This window comes from Carassius auratus, chromosome 7 (assembly GCF_003368295.1).
Source record: "Carassius auratus strain Wakin chromosome 7, ASM336829v1, whole genome shotgun sequence".
Lineage (NCBI taxonomy): Eukaryota > Metazoa > Chordata > Actinopteri > Cypriniformes > Cyprinidae > Carassius > Carassius auratus.
In genome coordinates, this window is record NC_039249.1 from 6,500,274 (window position 1) to 6,522,435 (window position 22,162).

At 36.0% G+C, this 22,162-nt stretch overlaps 2 protein-coding genes across 4 annotated transcripts in view; both read left to right on the forward strand.

The window, feature by feature from the left end:
• LOC113105677 (alpha/beta hydrolase domain-containing protein 17C-like) overlaps positions 1 to 9,487 on the forward strand; it is a 42,162-nt gene extending 32,675 nt beyond the window's left edge. Inside the window, exon 3 of the mRNA XM_026266909.1 lies at positions 7,520 to 9,487. Within this exon, the coding sequence (XP_026122694.1) occupies positions 7,520 to 7,739 (220 nt within the window). The 3' untranslated portion in view covers positions 7,740 to 9,487. The remainder of the gene's footprint in view (positions 1 to 7,519) is intronic.
• Positions 9,488 to 14,511: 5,024 nt separating this feature from the next.
• Positions 14,512 to 22,162, forward strand: part of cemip (cell migration inducing hyaluronidase 1) — a 113,297-nt gene continuing 105,646 nt past the window's right edge. Inside the window, exons 1-3 of one of the 3 annotated variants that reach the window (XM_026266912.1) lie at positions 14,527 to 14,642; positions 14,717 to 14,808; positions 15,332 to 15,386. The gene's annotated coding sequence lies outside the window, so the exon portion shown is untranslated. Of the gene's footprint in view, positions 14,643 to 14,716; positions 14,809 to 15,331; positions 15,387 to 22,162 lie in introns of all 3 variants that reach the window. The other 2 variants (XM_026266911.1, XM_026266910.1) reach the window with 2 other exon arrangements.

Below are 22,162 nucleotides of genomic sequence, written 5' to 3' on the forward strand. Positions count from 1 at the left end.
AACAGAATGTTGTCGAGGCTTAAGAAACACCTCAGCAGAACGAGACTGACGGAAACCTCCTCAGTCTCGTTTCTCTCACTCACTTTGCTCCAGACCGGGTGAAATTAGCAATGGTTGAGGCGTGTTTCATTGTAATCAAAGTAATTGTCTCTCGAAGGCAGATGTTCTTTTTTCGTGCTCTCTTTTGGATGATGTATGGGAGTTGTGGAGGCCTGATTCTCTGCTACTGTCAGCTCTGTCAGTGTTTCATAATAAGAGGCTACAGTCATGAGAGATTGAACCTTCTCTGTGTTCTAATAGCTCGCCAGTCGGCCCCGTCAAAGACCCGTAATGAACACACAGCCAGCTGACGGGAGGTGTTAATGAGCTAGCTGTCTTGATGCCGGCTTGCAATTTGTCAAAAGCATTATGGTTTAACACGTTGTTCGCTTCCCTTAATAAAATGTGAAATCTTTGACTAGGCGGATTCAAAATTAGGCATTTTTATTGTTACTTTTTTTGAGCAAGATGAGGAGTAGAGTTATGAGGATTTAAGAGGTGGGATTAGGACTGATGAAGCTTCAAGTAAATTGTTTTTGTTTTAAACCCAGTCAGGTGACGGTTGGAATAGTGCTATGGTCAAATTCTGAGGCTTACATAAAATCACCTTAAAAGTAGTTGTTTGCAGCCTCTAACATTTTTGTGAGTATTAGATGAATATTTAATCATTATTCAGTAAAAATCTATGTGTAGATTTGAAACTTTTGAAAAAATATATTGTAATATTTCATTATAGAAATTAGCATTCAAGTTCAACTGAAGTTTTTATATATATATCTCAATCTCGTAACTTTTTGGGTGTATAAAGAACAGTGCTGCACTTCACTCTAAAATGTGCAACACACATTTGAATTAAATCATAATTTGGGGATTATATAATCACATTAAACTGTATGATGGTTTTATTTTGATTAATTGTGCAGTTCCACTATGAACTCATGGCTGCATGAACATTTTTCAAAATTCTCCTTTTGTGTTTCACACAAGGACATAAACAGTGTTTGAAGCAGCTTGAGGCTAAGTAAATAATCACAAACTTTTCATGTTCAGATGAACTTTACTTTTAAAAGAATTGTGCTTTTGGGAGTTAAAAGAGGCTGGTGTTTCATAATTAATTTGGCCACATCTGTTATTTGATTGTTATCAGAGTGCAGTACAGATGTTCCTCAACTGTCTTGGAGAGAAACAGCTGTCTTTCTCCCTCACAACCCCCTATATCAACCCAACTAGTGATGAGAGATGTGTAACAGATGCCGCTGGGTCATGTACCTGACAGAAGGTGTGTTCACACTGACCGTAGTTTGAACATTGAAGATCTCTGTTGCTAGTTTGCATTTGTAAACTGTACAAGCCGACAAGCTACTGTCTGCACTAGTTGTCGCATTGCATCATTGTTGATTACTCTGCTTTCGCCACAAGCTGCTGGCACCCACACTCGGTGGAAATCGCTTACTCTTGTTGAAAACAATCGAACTTTGGTCGCTTTGAAACGCTGTAAGTGTGAACGCCTTTTTCAAACAAACATAACACCCTAAATAATCCTCAGATTACAAGACTGGAAGCAAATCTGGTGGTGTGAGTTTTGGAAAGCTCCACTGCCAAGTCCAGGATTTCTTTTCCAGTTACTGATTCCAGATCCACTGGACTCGAGGGACGCAGGAGGGAGTTTGTGTGTGATTTGGTGGGTGTTCGCAAAGCCTGTTGTGAATGGACAGTCAGGCTGAATGAAAGTTTAATGACTCGCCTGTCTCTGTAGATTTGCCGGCTGCAGTGTGGCATGGTTTGAATATTAAAATGCAGCGAGGGTTGACTCCTTCAGTCAAGGTCTCTTAGAGACTGACGAGGGGTAAAGAGGAACAGAGAGACGAAGTCTCGTCTCATATCGATGCTTGCGATATTGCTTCCTTTCCCTGCTCCATGGGTCATGTTGGCTTAGCTTTCTTCAAATGAACTCTTGAACTTCAATAAAACATGGGGTGTCATTTTAACCAGACTGCCAGTCAGTAGTGTATTGATTTTTCAATGCATGTTGATTTTGAATATCTGAAACCGTTTCAATGTGCTTTTTCCACCATATCAGTATACAAACTGGACCTAACTGCTTTCTCATCTTCTCTGACATCAAGCCCTGAGCTATTTTAGAATTCACATTTTGTGACTATGCGAGCAATCAAGCGGTTGATATGCTATGTAGTATATATCGGCATTTGTGAGTGTACGGTTTGTATGCAGACATAGCTGGACATACTTTTATATCCAATTTTCTATAAAGTTCTCGTCACAGAAATCTAGTCATTGATATATCAAGTCTCCTTGCAATTTTCTGCCAAAATAAAGGCTTGATTGTTTAACTATTGCCAATAATTAAAGTAAAGTAAAATAATTAATATACTTAATGAAACATATTTTATAGTGCAGTTGTATTTAGGGCTGTGTATCATCAGCAAAGTCACAATATGATACAGAGGCCATGATACGATAGATATCACGATACAGGACTGCACTGAATTTTATCTCAGTAGAATTTAGTAAAACAGCGGTTTATGGAACACTGCATACTTTAGGGCCAGTGCTAACTATAAGCAGTTGACCTCTGCAATATGAAGGGCCTCCATAACTGTACCTCAGTACTATATAGGTAATTACATGCATTTAATGTTTACATTGGGCACTCCCCACCAAGTACAACATTCTGATTGTTTGCATTTTGTTTTTAAGCCGATAAATAATAATTTACTCAAATTTATATTGTAATGTACTCGTATATAAAAAATAATCTTAACATTGATGGTAGGTTATCATTGCACACATTAATGCACTCTCTTTTGCAAATAAAATAAAGAGTTATAAACTAATGTGCTGTCTTCTGTATCTTACGCACACACACGCTCAGTCACTCACACAGATCACGCTTTGCGTGCAATCAGACATTCAGGAACAAACTTTTTAGCACTGCTCCGCAAATTTTTATAAACTATAAATGGCTTAATTGCTCCAGCTACATTATCTTTCTCAACAAGGAGCTGGTAACATCATTGTTTCTAAAGGAATTAAAGCCACAGCTTCACTGTTAATAAATGCGACAAAACTGAGGTAATTCATGTGTGCACATCCTCTCTCCTTTCTTTCTCTCATGTAAATAAACACTTGTTGAATTACAATGTTCTGAGAATAGAATATTGAAGTGGAGATCACTAAACTGCAAGCTAACAGGTGTTTTCAGAAAGCAAGCGTGTTTATAGTGGAAAGGGAGCGATTACACAGGGTTGCCAGGTTGACAAAGATAAGTAACACACTTAACGGATATTTCCATATTGCGCAGTGTGTCAGGGATAACATCTCTTTATATAAGGACACCCCGATTTTGTTCCTTTACAGCCAGATTAAACCTTGTTGTAGCCTATATATTAAGCTCAAATTAAATACAAATATATTGTATTCAAATTAAGCACTGTCCACTGCTGTGCACGTGCCACAATATACAGTGCCAGCTGTTCGTATTGTCAAATCTCTGTGACTCTCTGTTATTAGCCTATAGGTTATAGTTTTAGGGTTCAAAGCGGCTTGCACTCGACCCATCAGATGCACTGACAAAGTCGGTGTGTGAGGCTGACAAAGACTCACTGTTTAATGTGTTGGAGATGTGCTGTTTTCCTTAATGCATAAAAAGCCTTGGAAAATTTCCATTTTGCTGTCAGAAGTCTACTCTCAGAAGCGCATGAGCTGTTTTGTGATTGTCCACTAAACTCCAAAGACTTCATTTAGAACGAGCATCACGGTGTGCATGCAGGCCAAACAGACAGAGCGCAATGAAATAGGAGCACAATAACCCTGACTAAAATATACATTTTGATAAAATATTTGTAGTTGCACAATAAATTGGACATATGTAGAATTTTAAACCTACAAGTGTATTTGTATGATGGCACTAACTGGAAAGTGTAATGGAGTAATAAAATAGCCTTTTTACTTAATTAGTTTGTGCTTTTTATTTTCATTTTTAGTTTAGTAACTTCTACTTTAAAAGGATTATTTTTGTTTTAAGTTTGAAATGTTTACACTGTTAGAATATAATGTAATTGTAAAATTTTTTTGCACACATCCCTACGTTAATTTAATTTGTTTAATCCAAATACAAAATACTGAGATGTATAGGCTACCATATACCTATATATCTCCAAAAAAAATCAGGCAAAAAGATACAGAGATATTAATTTGTGCTCGTATCACCCAGCCTTATAAAGAAGGTACTGGATTTTTTTTTTCTTCTTTTTTATTTAATGGCAGTAAAAAAATAAAACTAAATGGCAAAAATTAACTTAACAGTTACAGTAAATGGTAATAAACAGTAAACTGCTACTCTACTAGGTTCACGAAACTGTGATTTAAAGACTGTTCTGTTGTAAACAAATCGTAACAATGATTCTTAATTGAATCTACTTTTGGAAGGCCAAATAAAGCATATTTGCTTTCGCACAGAAACACACAGCATCTCCCTGACATGGCTGCTTCAACACTACTGCGGTTCCTGAAACCACGCCCCCTTTCTTTGCATGAACATTTTGGCAGACTTTACGCAAATATTTCCACATCGTGATGTAGACATGCAGGTTTGAGGCGTTTTAGCCCGGTCTGGATCATTCTCCTCTTTTAGATTAGAACAAATCCTTTGGTGGGAGATTCTGAGCATTGTAACTCTGCAGATCTTATACATCCACAAATAGCTACATAACACCAAAGAAAAGGAAAAATAGAAATCGCATCATATGACCCCCTTCAAGAGCAAGTGACCGCACCAGCGCCTCCATCTGTCCTGCAGTGAATGTTAATGTTCAGCTTCCACACTCCACCCAAACACTTCAATAGCACACATTTCTCTAGGTTAACATTAATATTATTAATATTAATTTTTATTCTTGCATATTTTAGACATTTGAGGTCGATGAATGAAGGACTGCTTGACTTTGTCTGCGGATTTATTTTTAAGTTTCACGTACAGATGTCACTGTATTCACAAATTTGCATTTTTGTAGGTTACATGGAGATCTTAACATTTTCAAAAACATGCCCTTAAAAACACACAAAGTTTTTTTTTAGGCCCCTAAATGCTTTTGTTTTGCTAATTAATGGCCAAAACATGACTTTCATTTAAACACCCCTTCTTGTTTCAGTTGATAAAATAGATAGATGACTATGGCCAAAAGTAAATGAACTTAGATACTGTGAAAATTGTATTCCTTAAATGTTGTGGCATTTTTTCCCCTCATGGTATGGATGGTACTAAACATTGATATTTTATTAAGTATTTCATCAAAGTCAGATATTCCAGTGTCATAACACTAGCAGTCAGTGTTAAGTCTGTCTTAGATGCAAGAGTGAAATGTCAGGTGCAAATCCAGGAATAGATGGACAGTCCAAAACTAGGCAAGAGTGAATCATTCAGGTTGGAGAAAAAAAGTAAAATACATTTGGATTAAGTGTGCTGAGGTGGTACAGTTTTTAATAAGAAAAAGTTGAGTCGGGTAGAGATGAAATCAGACAGTGCCACAAATCAGTTCTGCTCCCTTAAAGGCTTCACAGAAAATGAATGCAGTTTTGTGGATTTTAATCTGTTTGTTATCATTGAGGATGTCTACGTCTATATGCTAGAATAACAGAGATGCTGTTTTAAATTTGAGTTTGTTCTTCACAGACTGAAAATATTGATAATGACTTTTTCACTGTGGTGTTTTCACATTTGTGTGTAAAATGTTCTAATGAAGGAACGAATGAATGTTCCACCCACCACTGACAAGCAATAGCAAGCAGCAAATCATAGCTCACAGCAGTGATATAACTGAAGGTTATTGGCATAAAAAAGCTAAAATCCCATCCAAACTTTCAGTAGGAAATATCAAGTTTTTTTTTTTTTTTTTTTTTTTTTTTTTACCAATTGGGCATAAAAACATTTATAATTAAAACATAAAACATTTATAATTTTATAATTAAAAAAATAATGTCAAGTGTCCTTGTATGGGAAAAAGTCGCTGTGTTTCTAGACCTTCTAGTCATGGGATCCCTATACATTGCTATTAAATCTCATTAAATATACTATTTGCTCATAAGTTTTGAATCTTTTAGAATTGACCCTTCGCTGACAGACAAGACAGAGCAGGTTACTTCTGATATGAAACATGATTTCAGCTTTCAAATTTGGTCTTGAAATTCAAAGAATAAGTACCATTTTTTGGCTCGTTAATGTGACGTTATGATTGGACAGATCACCTATCAATCAAACTCTGCATGCGTACGGTCAATTAAAGATGGAAAGCCTGGATAAAGACTGAAAAAGTATTTTAATAAGAGTTCCCCTATCAATTTAACACAGCTTTTCCCTGTGTGTTGCCTAATAAAAATACAGTATTAACACTTTGTCAGTCATCCACTGGAATGTGTTGGGTTAATTATTCATGCAGCATATTTATTTGGTTGGTGTGTTTGGATAACTGCATCATTCTTCATAGGCGGTGTAATTATTCCATCAGCTTGTGTCACGCATTAATCTCCTCACTTACTCAAATTTGATTGCCTGTGCACCAATGAGGAAAATAAGCAACAATTAGGCACATTGAGCGACAAATTAATTAGCACGCCTGTTTGACTCTCCACTGGACTGTCCTGTGAGGATCATGGGCGAGTTAGAAGACCTGCACCAGCCAGGGTGGAGCCAGTGTAGTGATTAACCCATGAAAGTGTGTTTACTGCAATGCTGAGGAACACAGTACAGTCTAAACAGCTTTTTGAGATGTATGGAGTGTCAACACAGTAATGCCAGACAGATGACATTTTATTAGTCATTTTATTATTATCATTTTTAAGCAATGTTTGCATACATAACAAATGGCATGTTGCATTTCAGTTCTTATTTCAAATTATTCACACTACCATATGGAAATTGTTAGGGTCAGTACAGTAGTGTTTTTGAAAGTATCTTGCACTCAGTGAAACAGTGAAAACAGAAACATTGTGTCATTTATTATTAGTTTAAATTTAAATGAATTATGTGGTACAAAGCTGAATTTTCAGCATCATTACACCAGTCTTCAGTGTCACATGATCTTTCAGAAATCATTCTGAGATGCTGATTTGGTCATCAAACAACATCTATTTTTATTGTGCTATTTATTTCAAACTTCACCTTAAATGGCATGTTAAAAGATAAACTTTTGTTGATCGTTTAAATGTTGCCTTGTATACCAGGTCATCTCTTCCTGATTTATTTTGGCGCTGCTTGACCTGAACACCTGCAAAGTGGATTAGATGATGTGCTGCAATAAAAAAAAAAAAAAAAAAAAAAATTCACAACTTGCAAGTTAATTGACAGAAAAAAATAACTGTCAGTTGCATTGATTTTGTTTAGTCATTTAGCTGACACTTATATCCTAAATGATTTGCCTATTATTTGTCTAATACACCTCCTACGTGTCTTCATGTGTTTCAGCATCGACAAGGTGTCAAAGGTGGCATCTCCAGTGCTGGTCATCCATGGCACAGAAGATGAAGTGATCGATTTCTCCCACGGTCTGGCCATCTTTGAGCGATGTCCGCGTGCCGTGGAGCCTCTGTGGGTGGAGGGTGCTGGGCACAATGACATTGAGCTTTACGCTCAGTACCTCGAGAGACTCAAACGGTTCATCACGTTCGAGCTGGCTACCTCCTGAAGCCGTGGAGCTTAGTGGCTGGCCGAGGCCACACACACTCACCCGTGTCGTGTAGGGTTCCCCTTTACCCAGGGCTGAGGACGCCATCAGTACTTGCACTTGCTGACGAAAAAAAGCTGAAGTCTCTCTCTTGATATTTAGGAGAGGGGCGTTTTCATCCCTACTGGGGAAATGCGTTTTAATGATTATGAACCACTTTCTATTCTTTTGTACTTGATGAAGAAGCGTTAACATTTTGCACCGCATTCAATACGTTGCATTTGACGATTTTTTTCTCGTTTTTCTGCTAATGTTTCTTTTAAGTGCTCCTTGAGGGTTAATTAAACTGCACTTTTATTGTGCAGGTGTTTTCAGGTTATTGTATTTTTGTTTTGGCAGGAATTGTCATAGCATTCCGTTTTATTATGTTTCAAGTTGATTAGTACAAGATCAACCAGTGACTGACTTTATACATGGCCAGTTTGTGTGTGTGTGTGTGTGTGTTTGTGTTTAGGCGCATTCATACGCACATGTGATTGTGTGGTAAAGGCCGCTGACTTATCGGTCAAAATAATTGTAATTAAAACTGGAAGACCTGTGGAAGTAACTCGACCCGTAAATAATGAAGATGTACAGTCTGTGATTTCAAATACAGTGGGGAAAGAGGAGTCATATTGTCTTTTCAGCGGTGAAACACGGTGCTTTGTCACAACACTGAATTCAGGGCATTGTTTCGGCGCAAACACTACATCGTTTTAATCGTGGGTTGTATTAAAAATGTGAAACTTAAATCTCTTGCTTTTGCTTTTAGAATTGACCTTACAATAAGCCTTATGTTTTCAGACATTTCGCTCCGACATTCCTGTCAATGATTTCTCAGAAAGGGGATTTTGAAGATTTTCTCTGGGCTCCCACTCGCTGCTACTCTAATGGGAAAATCACTGTGAAAACTGAACCTTCGTTAGATATAAATAAGGCACCGAACCTCCTCCTCATTTTGACATTCGTCCTCTTTTCCAGACAACGGACAAATCTCAAAACCTAGGAAAATATATTATTCATTCAGTGTTTTCCCCCATATGGCGAATGTTTGTAGACATTTCACCTTAGCGCTACACAACAGGATGATCAGAAGTGTTTTCTGCGCTAATGAAGGACGTCGATTGCTACCAAAAACCACTGCGATCGTCTGATTGGATGCTGTTAACGCGAAGCAGTTGTTGTTGTTGGTTAACTTGTATCGCTGTAAGGTTATGAAGTGGCGGTTCATGTATGATGTTGTTCAGAGATGAAGCTCTTTGGGACTCTTTTTAAGGAATGACAGAAACTGACCACATCTGATCCTGTCATTGCTTTTGATACTGACATTTTTACAATGTTTTTTCAGTAATTATTTACACCTCTTTTAATGCTGGTTTGTAAGATAACCGTACTGTATACTCTCTCGCTCTCTTTCTCTCTCTCTCTCTCTCTCTCTCTCTCTCTCTCTATATATACATGTATGTAAAATATGAAGTAAATTGTATTTAGCTTTGATTTTTATTGACACTGGAATCACAGTATGCAAATCTAATGCAGAGAAAACCCTAGTTGGTACAGACAATTGTGTGGAGGTTTCTTTTTGTTGTTGTTTTTTTTATATATAGATCTTTAAAGCCTTAAATGTGCCGCGAGACAGATTATTGTTCTTTCTGTTGGTTGTTGCTTCAATGCAACACAGTGGTTATTGTACTGCATATAAAGGAATAAAGACTGCATGGAAACCCAAACTAGTATTATTTTCTTGATGCTCAATATATCTTACAATTACTCATGTTGTTGCTTATTCTTTTTGGTTGAATATGAGAACAGCTGACAGTAAAGATAATTACAGTGTTACAAAAGATTTCCATTTCAAATAGATGCTTTCCTTTGAACTTTGTTCTAGGAAAGAAAATGACAGTTTCCAGTAAAATATTTCAAAGCACAGCACTGTATGCACAGTATTTTCAACCCTGATAATATAAGAAATATTTGAGCAGTAAATCAGCATATGCAAATGATTTCTGAAGGATCATGTGACGCTGGCGTAATGATGCTGAAAATACAGCTTTACATCACAGGAATAAATTACCTTTTAATATATAAAGAAAAAAATATTTAAATTTGCTGTAATATTTTACAATATTTTTGTGTTTTTGATCAAATGCAACCTTTCCAACCCCAAACTTTTTAACAGCAGTATTATTAATGCATAGAAGAAATAAATCCAGATATCTATGTATGCATCATAAAGTGATTTGGTAGGCTTTCTTATGAGGCACAGAACAGAGTATCACTTCTATTATACATTAGCATGAGGAGATTGGGATTCGGGAGAGGGTTGGATTATAGTTTGAGGCAAGATATGATCAATAAAACTGCTATTCACTTTTCTTTTCAATGAAAATCCAGCAAGCATTTTTACAGTTCGTCTATATGGTTCGAAACAAGAAAACAAATACAAATATAAATATTTTATTGTAAGGGTACAAGCTGTCTATGCTTAAAATTAATAGTACAAATGTGATATTTGTAAATCAATTTTGTATCAGACTATCAGAAAATCAAATGTCTAAAGTAGTTCTGCAGTGCATCAAAAATAGAAATGGGCCAACTGCAGGTGTCCATCAAATGAAATGAAAGAGCGATGTGATACATCAGACACTTCCAGAGCAGACAGTGCTATTGATTGTAATGGGACTGGACTAGTTTTGACTTCAACAGATATCCTTTACAGACAGTTTGTTACTTGGGATTCCAGCAAATTGGTTTCAGACTCATGTAGAATTATTTTTGTTTGATTTCTAATTTAGAACTTTTTAACCAATCAGTCTTATGTAGTCCAACAAGTTATGAATGCAAACCCATTTGACCTTTTTCTTTAATAGTCAACACTGTGTGAGACTTGCCTGTCTGAACTCGTCCTCAGTGCAGTTATAATGGGAGTTACATAAAACATCTCACCTCCTTTGATCCTTCAAACTTCAAACATCATCTTAAATGTAACAGTAAAGCAAATCAGTGCCATGTCAAGACTAAAAAGAGCTGCTGTTCCTGATAACTTGTTTAGATTAGAATAAAGTTATTGCAGGAGTATGTAGTATGCAAAGTCTGCACAGTATGCACATTTTCTGTAAATTGTTGATTGTATACATAATTTCACAGAAATTCAATTTAGGGGCCCATTGTTTGATTGGCTGAAAAAAAATATATTTTTAAATTGCATTAAAAATAACAATTGTGATAAATGACATTCATGCCTAGCTAACAGGGAATGTTTTTATAATGTTTTGATAAGGTTCTCTAAAATGTTTCACCAGTAGCATTATTAATAGTACGTTTATTTTAACTTTATTTATACATTGTTGGTGGAGCGTTTTTCTGAAACTTTTTAGTTGGAGTTCGGAATGCGTTTTCCGCTGAACACACGCTTCTCGCGTGCAGAATCGCGACAGGCAGGTGGAACTGGAGCGACCATAGGCCTCATCAGTTGGAGCCAGTCACGGTTTACTTTGGCCGGAGACCAGAAGTCCTCCGAGGGCGAGGAATTGGCTGAGCTTCAGGTTGAACATTTCTGCTGATCCAAACAGTTGGGGAGGGCGAATGTGGAAGTCCAAGAAGCCACTGGGTCACGGGTATTTATCCACTTTATTTGTAACGTGAGACTGGGCGCGGAGGTCATAACTTAAATGTGCGAGACTTCCGGTGACATTGGCTTCCAGTTATTTTACCTGTAAAACAGTCATTTATGCTGCTTCATACTGCTAAATGATATTTATTATCGTTCTGTTTTAGCTTATTTTTATAATCCTAAGAGCACTTGTTGTCTGTAGCGCAAATAGTTTTACCTGTTATTTCTCTAGTTATTTAACGTTACTATACAACGATATATGAAGTGGAAGTCTCGCGAGTTTAAACAAAATAGATTACTTTCGCGTTGTAAAATAAGGTGGATACATATGCTATGATTTCTATTAGCTTCAGGCGTGTAGGTGTTTTACAGTAAACATGAAATGCTAATACGATGTATATGAAATAGGATCTTCAGTGAGGGGAAAAGTAGGGTGTAGGTCCAAAAACATATAGCAGTTTATAGGGGGTTTTAGATTTTTAATAGTTTTTAAGTTCTTCCTGGAGATGGATGGTTTTAACGGGATTGTCCATGACATAAGGGCTACAAATATTAAGCAGAACATTTTAAGATTAGGAATGGGCGTTGTGAACCAATGTCCAATCACTTGTTTTCCAATGTCCCACATTCTCAAGAGGACTGCAGGAGTTCCCACACTTGCCGGGCAGAAATCCACCCCAGAGATCCAGACAGGAGGCATCTCAGTCCGCCCTGCGTAATCCGCACAGGAAGTTTACCTTTCCGGAGAGCATACACAGGCCGTTTTTCCAGACTTGGATAAGTGACAGATTAATTGGGAATGGGAACCAGGCTCAAACTGCCTGCTCTGCATTTGCCAATATCTTTATTAGGGAACTGAAGCATGTTTAACCAGGATAGAGTGCAGACTTTACAAATGAAACCCTCAATCATCAAGACAGAGATTGATTCTGTTTCATATGCCACACCGTTTTGATTTAAAGGGCTTGTATCATACATTTTCTCTCTTCTGAGGTCACATTACAATGTTTGTAAGGATATAAAAAAATATATGTGTATGAGATTTTTAATTATTTTTTTTTTATATATATAATATCCTGCTTCCTCATTAGCATCACTGGCATGTAAATATACAGTCCTATATTAATGTTGTGACTTATGTATATCAGAAACCTTGCTGGGAAATGGAAAATATATATATATTTTGTAGAACAGTGTGTTCTTTTATCACAAAAGATCAAGGAAAATTCGATTCCTTATTATATGACCTCTTAAATTTTTTTTTTTGCCAGTCTGCACCTTATCTAGAGACAGAAAATTGGGTGCAGAGCTCCAGAGATGGCAGTCACACTGACATGCGTTCAACCTCAGGGGCCATTAAACTTCACCTTTTTCAGTAGCAGGGAGATTTGACTAAGTGAACTCAGATGTCCTTACGCTTGAATGCAAAGCAGAACAAGGTATTTACCTATCTCAGCAAGCCAATCCGAGACAGCGTCAGCATCTCTGCTGGGGTAATCTCCTTCCAGGAAAAACAATGTGCATTCCAATTTTCATCACTTCATTTAATGAGCCCCGGGGTTGCATTTTTGTCTGTTGCTTGGAGTCCTTCGAGAGTCTTTGCTAATTCAAACAGGAATGCTGTTGTAGTTTTCCTATATGTTTGCAGAATACCAAATAAATATCCTCAACCTACATGCATGTGTGCGTATATGGTTGTGAGTGTCCTACAGACAATAAGAGTGGGATTTGGAAGTGTATGATTTATGTGTGAAATTCAAATCCAGGGAGATTTATTTTAGATGTCTGCAAATATTAATGCATCATTCATGGAGATGATACCATCAAGCCTCTGTGAAATGAAATGTGGCAACAGCACAACCCTCCTGAATTTACAAAGGCAACTCCAGGACCACTGGAAATGTTGTGCAAGATTGTTGTAAAAATAAAATCTGTGCTGTATTTTTATTTAGTATTTTTACACACACACAAACACACATGTATGTATGTATGTATGTATGTATATAAGATTTTCTATCATTTTTTTGAAAAAATTTTTTAATTTTGGTTTTAAAATGGTCAAACTGCTCTATATGAAAACAAATGAATATAAAATAATAAAATATAAATAATATATACAGCGTATCCTCCTTCCTCAATATGTACATCGTTGACATGCAAATTGGTAGTCATGTAAAAGGTGAATTCTTATGGTGAGTAATGATTTATATAAGCATGCTTTTCATTGTATTTTATATCCTCCTATCCCCTGTATAGTAACCAGATCTTGACTACCATTGATTTGAGATATAAAACAGCCTCCATTAACTAGTCAAACAGTGAAGTCCATCTGTTGTTTAAACAGATCAAAACCCTATGCCCATTACTTTGTTTTCAGAATGTGATTATAATTGTGTCCAGTGTAGAGAAATAAGCCAAACGCAGCTGCATGAGTAACTTAAGAACACCTGTTTATTTAGAAATTCCGTTTGAGTTCTGAAGACTGAATCACAACAGGATGTCACTATATTAGGTTTTTTGTCTCTTGGAACAATGATAATAGCGACCTCTATGGATTACAACTGATAGCTGTTATAATCACTCAGTATGAGTCAACGCGCGCGCGTTCTTTCTTTCTCTCTCACTGTAGGGTCATAATTCATCCTCATTATGATTCTATAACAGTGCTGCTTTCCACAAAACTACCAGCATATCTTTCCATCAGTGAACCAATGCATTGTGCTCCTCATTTGCAAGTCACTTTGAATAAAAGCATCTGCTAAATCAACACCAGTCATTTGAATAGAATCTCTTTTGTTGTTGTTGATTTGAATAAAATAAAAGCATCCGCTGAGATATGACAAGAATAGAAGTCTCACAATGTTACTTGCAACACAATCATAAGTGCGGTTTTCCATGTGATGCTTTCTTTTGGCCATGACCTTTTACGTATTCCCTAATGAATAATAATCTAGTTTATGGTCAGAAGATTGTGGAACGCGTCTGAAGCGTTCTATCGGAACGCCAGATACTGTACATTGAGTTCTTGAACCGCACAGGGTTCCTTCGAGCCAATTAGATGCAAATAGGCGTGACTTCGAATTCATCCAGCTAATCGTCTCGCAGTGGGCGTGGCTTCGCACCGGCGTTGTAAACATTGTAAAGCAGGAGTCTGGAGGTGTGTATAAATATCAGTGCGTCTCCAGTGCTGTCTTATGAACTCATGCCGCGCATCAGCTGCTTGTAGACCGGACTGTTTCCGTGGAGCTGACGGCAATCTGCTCACGCTACAGGTTGGTCTGCACTTCTGGACCTTTATCTTTGTGGATTTTGAAACTCATGAATGATGTCACTGTATACTTTCAAGGGTACAGAACAACATGCGTACTTGAGTGAGACATGTGCGCTTTGATTTCTGCGGATCTGTATCTCACTGGTGGTGGTGAGTTGCGCGTAAAGGTGCGTCTTTTCTCATTCCGTGCCACGCATTGCGCGCTCGTATGTTTTATCCAGTGCCGTTTTTACAAGCGAGACCGCTCAGACATCTTATAGAAAACCCTATTCCAGTTCTGTGAGTTTGCGAGTATTTAACATGATTCACCGGTGCAAGTTCAGAGATAAATAGCATTAACATGCGCATCATTTCACCTGAGCACCTGATCGATTTGACAGTTTAATTGACAGACTGCAAATCTTACATTTCTTATGTAATAACGGTTAGATAGCCAATGTAATGTGATATGAGAATGTGGTACAGTAGGGCATATATAAAATCTAGTTGAGCATAGTGTACTGTATATTGTGTAGTACAGTGTGATGTGTGGAGTCAGCACAGTACTGTGGGGGATAGCATATTGTTCTAATAATATAGTATGGTATATTACAGTATAATGTGGGATCATAGTATTTTCTTTTGAGTTATATACCTCAAATATAAGCATGCACCTTTACCTTTACCTTTCCCACGACACCTGGAAAGTAGGACCCTGTGAAGGAGGACAGTTTCCACCCATTTCATCATCATCTTGGAAATCAAGGTATGCAATGCTCTATCACTATCCATTGTGCATGTGACAATACTGAAAAGCATTCTTCTGCTGGAAATCAATGGTGCTTGTCATTAGATTGTGATGTGATGCTTTATGGTATCAAAGACAAAGATGATTTTCATACTGCACATACTGTGAAAAAGGTCATTGTTATGGCGTCTACGCCTCTGTGGTCACCAGACAAATGGCATGGTACCAAGCCAGAAGTTCATGTGTGGAATTATTGCATGCAGCAAGTGCTCGTAGACTCTTCTGTGTCCAAACAATGCAGAGCGGCAGCAAGTTGTTTTCGTGCATCTGTGAAATTATAGCCCCTCATATGTGGTGCACAGCAAGTGGGCAGTTGTTTTGTTCAAGCACCATTCATCAGGCATTAAATGGTGTGTGAAATTGTAGAGAGCAGATATTTCTCTCTCTATCTCTGCTGTGCAAGAGGGTTGGAGTTTATTTATTAGTTTAGACTACTTGTTAGTTGAAACAAGTAGTATGAAACCTTTTCAAACGAGTTAATCCTTGGTGTTAGTCCTTGGTGCAGTTTTAGTTTGAGCAATTTTAGTAATTCCCAGCTAACAAGAAACATTCTCAGAATGTTCTAGCAAGGTTCTCTTAAAGTTAAGAATGAACATTTTTCCAACATTTTAATATGACTTTATTTGGTTTTTATGAATGTTCTCAAAACATTAGTGCAAAAACGTTCATGAAACGGTTTATATCTGAAACATTTTATTTAGACATTAATTTAAAGTTTTTCGAAGTTGTTTCAAAATGTCCAGGGAACATTCAAAAAGTAACATTCTCATAATGTTTGCATGTTCCCTTAACGTTCGTATAACCAAGAAAATGCGTTAAAACATTTAAAATTTGGACATTTTGAACGTTCAAAGAAATTTCAGAAACATTTTTTTTTCATAATTTAATTAAACGTAAGCAAAACGTTCTAAGAAGACATTTTTGTTAGCTGGTCAGCTTAAACGTTTTTTTTTTTTTCAGTTTGAGTTTTTCCTCTAATATTAAATTTTACTTTATTTCAGCCTCTGAAAAAAAGTAAAACATGAAAATAAAACAAAGCTTTAAATACAAAACAAAAATGACACAAAATATTTTATTTTATATTTCTATAAAATAAAAATAAATATCCCAGCAATAGAAACCAGAACTCGTGCATTGTGGGCAGGGGTCTTGTGTGTGAGTGCCAGTTATTTTAGGCTGTTCATTAAACACCTATGAGATGCAATGGCTGGCTTCAGGCTGACCTAGTTGAAGACAGGTGGAGGTGGACAGATGTCCTGTTGCAGTGTGTGTGCATGTATGCATGTGAGTTTAGGACACACAGTATTCAAATTCGGCTGATAACTGTTGCTATTGTAACAGCCTTCGAATCAGGTGCGCGCCTGTCATGTCTTGAAATGAGCTTACTTGTTCGTAGAGCGCTCCAGTACGGTCAGTTTTGAGGTTCTATTTCAGTTAGTATACTGCTTTAGATAGCAGACAGCAAGGCAGATGACTAGGTTTTGGAACAGAGCCCTCTATATTCCCAATGCCTGTGTCTCTCTCTTATTCTCTCTTTCATCCTTTCTCTTGCCTCTGGGCTAAATCTAGGTCTGAGTTATCAAACAGCTTGTAACTACAGTCCACGCCTGACCACAACAGATAAAATCCTTGAAATATCACTAAAGACTTATGAAAGAGTACATGTTGAGCACCTTATCACTAATGACTCACATGTTTCAAGGTGCAGTTGGAAAAATCTCATAAATGGCGTATCAAAAACATTGTGAACCTTTAGTTCATAACTATCAAGTAATTATCCGCTCCATTCCTTGTCAACAACATAAACACATCTGTAATGATGAAAGGAGTAGTTCACCAAAATAAATGGTCTGTCATTTACTGTTGTTTCCAATCTGTACAATGTTACTTTTTTCAGTGAAAAAAAGAGAGAAAAAAAGATGATTATTTGAAGAATATTCATGCAGTTGTTTTCCCACAATGACAGTTTATAGTGACGTTGACTGTCAAGCTGTGTTATTTTGATATTTTGTAATACTGCTTTTGTAGTGTTATTAATTAAGTTTTAGTGATTTTGTTCTGTGCTTTTATCATTTTTAAAATCTTTAAAAAACTTGTTTATATTTATTTCAGTTGTAGTTTTAGAAATTTTTTGTACTTCATTTTTTTTTTGCAGTTATTTTCTTTTCTTTTAAGTTTTTCATGTAATATTTCTGTTTTACTTTAATTTGGCTTTATTTCAGTTGACATTAACATATTTCAGTAGATGTAGTTTTAGTTAACAATGAAACTGCTATCAAGCTCCAAAAAGAATAAAAAACATACTAAGGAGCCATTCATTTGTCTTAAAGACGCATTCTTGTGTTAGAAAACATATAGATGCAGCAGATTGGAAGGGGAGGGTTGTAACTATTTTTAACTTGGCGTCTTAAAAATGTGGTGCACATGGTGTCAGATGCTGAAAAAGCATCGAGATCCTTCAATTGTTGAAAATGTTCATCTAAACCAAAATTTAACACTTCAGAAAGTAAGAATGTATCTTGATTAATTAATTTCTATAAAGACCATAGAAGAAATGAATTGCGAAAATCAAATAGTATGCTAAAGTCGTAGCTTTGTGTGAAGAACACATTCGGCCAAAACATGTGTCAAGACGCCATTTTAAATCTAATTCTGATTCAACAGATGGGTAGATTATTAGTGAATAACCACTTATATTTCAGTCTGTGCCTCACATAAACTTATTAAATAACTTAAGATGTTTTGCAATGTAATAATGGAAGCCCATTTATTTTACATAAATGAAAAAAAAAATTTACACTTATAATCTCATAATTCTGAGTTTATACCAGACTTCTCAAGAATTTTAACTCAGAATTTCAAAATATAAACTCAGAATTTCAAGATATATACTCAGAATTAAGAGATATAAACCCACAATTTTAAGATATATACTCAGAATTTCAAGATATATACTCAGAATTTCAATATAAACCCAAAATTGCAAGATATATACTCAGAATTTCAAGATATAAACCCACAATTTCAAGATGTATACTCAGAATTTAGAGATATATATATACTCAGAATTGCGAGATATCAAACCAGAATTTCAATATATATATTCAGAATTGTGAGATATATACTCAAAACAGCGAGATGTAAACCCAGAATTTCAAGATATATGCAGTACTCAGAATTGCAAGATATATACTCAAAATTGTGAGACATACACTCATAATTGCGAGATATAAACTCAGAATTTCAAGATAAATACTGAGAATTGTAAGATATAAACCCAGAATTTCAAGATATATGCTCAGAATTGCAAGATATAACCACAGAATTTCAAGATGTATACTCAGAATTTAGAGATATATATACTCAGAATTGCGAGATATCAAACCAGAATTTCAATATATATATTCAGAATTGTGAGATATATACTCAAAACAGCGAGATGTAAACCCAGAATTTCAAGATATATGCAGTACTCAGAATTGCAAGATATATACTCAAAATTGCGAGACATACACTCAGAATTGCTAGATATAAACTCAGAATTTCAAGATAAATACTGAGAATTGTAAGATATAAACCCAGAATTTCAAGATATATGCTCAGAATTGCAAGATATAACCCCAGAATTTCAAGATGTATACTCAGAATTTAGAGATATATATACTCAGAATTGTGAGATATCAAACCAGAATTTCAATATATATACTCAGAATTGTGAGATATATACTCAAAACAGCGAGATATAAACCCAGAATTTCAAGATATATGCAGTACTCAGAATTGCAAGATATATACTCAAAATTGCGAGACATACACTCAGAATTGCGAGATATAAACTCAGAATTTCAAGATAAATACTGAGAATTGTAAGATATAAACCCAGAATTTCAAGATATATACCGTATTTTTCGGACTATAAGTCGCACCTGAGTATGTCGCATCAGCCCAAAAATATGTCATGATGAGGAAAAACACATATAGAAGTCGCATTTATTTAGACCAAAGAACCAAGAGAAAACATTACTGTCTACAGCCGCGAGAGGGCGCTCTATGCTGCTCAGTGTAGACTACAGGAGCATTGAGCAGCATAGAGCGCCCTCTCGCAGCTGTAGACAGTAATGTTTTCTATTGGTTCATTTCTCTCGGTTCATGTCAAATTAATTTTGATAAATAAGTCGCACCTGACTATAAGTCACAGGACCAGCCAAAGTATGAAAAAAGTGTGATTTATAGTCCGGAAAATACGGTACTATACGGTACTTTCAAGATATATAATCAGAATTTCGAGATATATACTCAGAATAGTGAGATATAAATCCAGAATTGCCAGATATATACTCAGAATTTCGAGATATATACTCAGAATAGTGAGATATAAATCCAGAATTGCCAGATATATACTCAGAATTTCGAGATATATACTCAGAATAGTGAGATATAAACCCAGAATTGCCAGATATATACTCAGAATTGCGAGATATATACTCAGAATAGTGAGATATAAACCCATAATTGCCAGATTTATACTCAGAATAGTAAGATATAAACCCAGAATTGCCAGATATATACTCAGAATAGTAAGATATAAACCCAGAATTGCCAGATATATACTCAGAATAGTGAGATATAAACCCAGAATTGCCAGATATATACTCAGAATAGTGAGATATAAACCCAGAATTGCCAGATATATACTCAGAATAGTGAGATATAAAAGCAGAATTTCAAGATATATGCTCAGAATACTGAGATATAAACCCAGAATTGCGAGATATATACTCAGAATAGTGAGATATAAAAGCAGAATTTCAAGATATATGCTCAGAATACTGAGATATAAACCCAGAATTGCGAGATATATACTCAATTGTGAGATATAAACCCATAATTGCCAGATATACTGTATACTCGGAATAGTGAGATAAAATCCCAGAATTTCAAGATATATACTCAGAATTGCGAGATACAAACCCAGGATTGCGAATATGGACTCAAAATCTCAATCTCACTCTCTCTCTCTCTCTCTTTTATTCTGTGACTGAAGTTGGCTTCCATAATATAGCGCACAATTTGTATGTACTTCTACTGATATTTTTGTTTGTTTTTTTTAGTCCTAGTCTGAAAAAATGTAAATTTGATTCTTCAAAATTATCTCCTTGTGTGTTGCATGGACAAAATTACAACATGCAGATGGTTTGAGATGACATGAGAGTATATAATGAGTGAATAATGGCCTAATTTTCAACTATTTGTTTATTCATAGCTACCACATTTTGGTCAAATTGTATTCATAAAGCTGGCCCACAGTGCACCTGTCGTGTTTTGTATGTCTAGTGTGTCTGTGAATGTGTGTGATATTTCCAGTGCAGTCTGAGCTTTGGCTTTGGCCTGCCGCAGTCGGGGGGATTGTGGCGTTCATCCACATAATGTCATGACACTTACCTCAGCTCATTTCCATGTAAATGAATAACTACACGGGATGTGGAATATTGACATGAATATTGAAAACAGTGAAAATATGGCAAGTGAATGTACTGATTTATATCTACAAGAGGCCCATCTCCATTTATCACAAAGTTGGTGTCAATTGACACATGTAAATGAATTTAGATTTTCTTTTCATCTGTGTGAAATTTGATGGATGAGTTAATTTGTGGTTGAGGTGTATATTAAGATTTGCTAATTGGTTAATTCTAGGTTCTGGTTAAAAGCCAGGCTGTCAGATTGTAGATTGCATTTGGCTGTCAGATTGTAGAGCATAAGAGTGCTGATGGAGCTGTAAGTCTCGAGAGACTGTGAAGTGTGTAGCTATTTTAAAAATGGAAGACTTGTGGTTGTTGCTACATAAAATGGAGGCAATACTGAAACAATATGTTGAGAAGTCACCTAACAGCAAGTCAAATTGTAGTACTGTACGTGTTTTTGGTTTAGTAGTTTAGAAGTATCATTTAATAACTGGAATTCATTGTTTAAGTAAAGCTTGGCAATATAAAATTCTTATCGATTTTGACACACTTTTTATTCGGCCATAAAAAACAAAAAAAATGCAATGTATATATATACAGTTTTGTTCAAAATAATAGCAGTACAATGTGACTAACCAGAATAATCAAGGTTTTTAGTATATTTTTATTGCTACGTGGCAAACAAGTTACCAGTAGGTTCAGTAGATTGTCAGAAAACAAACAAGACCCAGCATTCATGATATGCACGCTCTTAAGGCTGTGCAATTGGGCAATTAGTTGAAAGGGGTGTGTTCAAAAAAATAGCAGTGTCTACCTTTGACTGTACAAACTCGCAACTATTTTGTACAAACATTTTTTTTTTCTGGGATTTAGCAATCCTGTGAATCACTAAACTAATATTTAGTTGTACGACCACAGTTTTTTAAAACTGCTTGACATCTGTGTGGCATGGAGTCAACCAACTTGTGGCACCTCTCAGCTGTTATTCCACTCCATGAATCTTTAACAACATTCCACAATTCATTCACATTTCTTGGTTTTGCTTCAGAAACAGCATTTTTGATATCACCCCACAAGTTCTCAATTGGATTAAGGTCTGGAGATTGGGCTGGCCACTCCATAACATTAATTTTGTTGGTTTGGAACCAAGACTTTGCCCGTTTACTAGTGTGTTTTGGGTCATTGTCTTGTTGAAACAATCATTTCAAGGGCATGTCCTCTTCAGCATAGGGCAACATGACCTCTTCAAGTATTTTAACATATGCAAAC